This window comes from Buceros rhinoceros, unplaced genomic scaffold (assembly GCF_000710305.1).
Source record: "Buceros rhinoceros silvestris isolate BGI_N320 unplaced genomic scaffold, ASM71030v1 scaffold16280, whole genome shotgun sequence".
Lineage (NCBI taxonomy): Eukaryota > Metazoa > Chordata > Aves > Bucerotiformes > Bucerotidae > Buceros > Buceros rhinoceros.
Window position 1 is genome coordinate 7123 of NW_010388037.1, and position 1172 is coordinate 8294.

At 60.8% G+C, this 1172-nt stretch overlaps 1 protein-coding gene across 1 annotated transcript in view; it reads right to left on the bottom strand.

Annotated features, from left to right (window-relative positions):
* Positions 1-1080, bottom strand: part of LOC104500842 (homeobox protein aristaless-like 4) — a gene marked incomplete at its 3' end in the record, with an annotated part of 8198 nt that extends 7118 nt beyond the window's left edge. Inside the window, exon 1 of the mRNA XM_010144566.1 lies at positions 776-1080. Coding sequence (XP_010142868.1) covers positions 776-1030 — 255 coding nt within the window. The remainder of the gene's footprint in view (positions 1-775) is intronic.
* Between the last annotated feature and the right edge of the window lie 92 nt (positions 1081-1172).

A 1172-nucleotide genomic window follows, 5' to 3' on the forward strand; every position in this document is an offset into this window, starting at 1 on the left:
CAAGAAGAGCACGCCAAACCCACTGAGGCACGCGGAGAAGAACCCTGCAGCCAGGTGAAACTGGGAGTGGATGGACCGAGGCAGGGACGCTGGCTTCGGCCGTGTGACTGTGTTTACAGTCACCTGCCTGGTAAAGGTGAGAGCAGAGGGGGAGCAGGCTGCCCGGGACCGCGGAGCTTCCTGGTGTGAGAGATGCCAGCCAGTGTCTCCGCAGGCCAGCGGAGGCAGGTTCTGGGGATGCTGAGCTGATAAATGCCAGCAGATGGATGTCACAGGATTGGCTAGACCGGAGATGAGAGCCTGCACGTCAGCGGGACCTTTGGTGGCCATCAAGGTGTGAGCTGCGGATGTCCACCCCGAGGGACGGTGCATGTGCTGCCTCAAGTTAGCCTTGACTTGGAGGCAAGAGCAGCCCTCAGAGAGTCATTCGCTGGAGTTCATCTCTGCTGGAGCCCCGGGTGAGTTCGGGGGAGCTGGTTCACGGGTGCTGGCATCTCTGTGGGTGGAGGTGGTTGAGACCACAGTGCGGCTGGTCGGCTTTCCTGCTCCTCTCGAGGTGGCGTGAGCATGATTTTGCTCTGGATCACCAGGCCTGGTGCAGTCTTGGCTCCTGCTTAGCCAGCACGAGCTGTCGCTGCTGTACCAGCTCAGGCTTTCTGGAACCAAGCGTCCTGGTCACCTCTGCATCTCAATCTTGCCAGGAAGAGCCCCAGAGAGCAGAGGCTTGCTTGCAGCTCACCCACCCCTCGCCCAGCCCCAGGCCATCCCCTGTTACCTGTACACGAGCCTCCGTGAGGTCTGTCCTCATGGCTAGCTGCTCTCTGGCGTAGACATCGGGGTAGTGGGTCTTCTGGAAGACCTTCTCCAGCTCCTCCAGCTGGTAACTCGTGAAGGTGGTGCGGTTCCTCCGCTTCTTGCCCTTGTTGCTCTCCGAGTCGGCCTTGTCCATGGGGCTGGGTAGGTCGGAGCTGGCCCTGTCCTGGGGCACCTTCACGCCAGCCTCCTTCACGCTGAGGTAGCTGCTGTCCATGCCCGAAGGGTCGGAGCTCGGCTGCAAGTCGGCCTCTCCCAAACTGCTCTCCTTACCTGTGTGAGTGGGAAGGTGGGTTGGGGAGAGGAGGGCAGGTTTGAGCAGGGTGGGCAGGATGGGAGAGATACAAGGAAAAAAGATG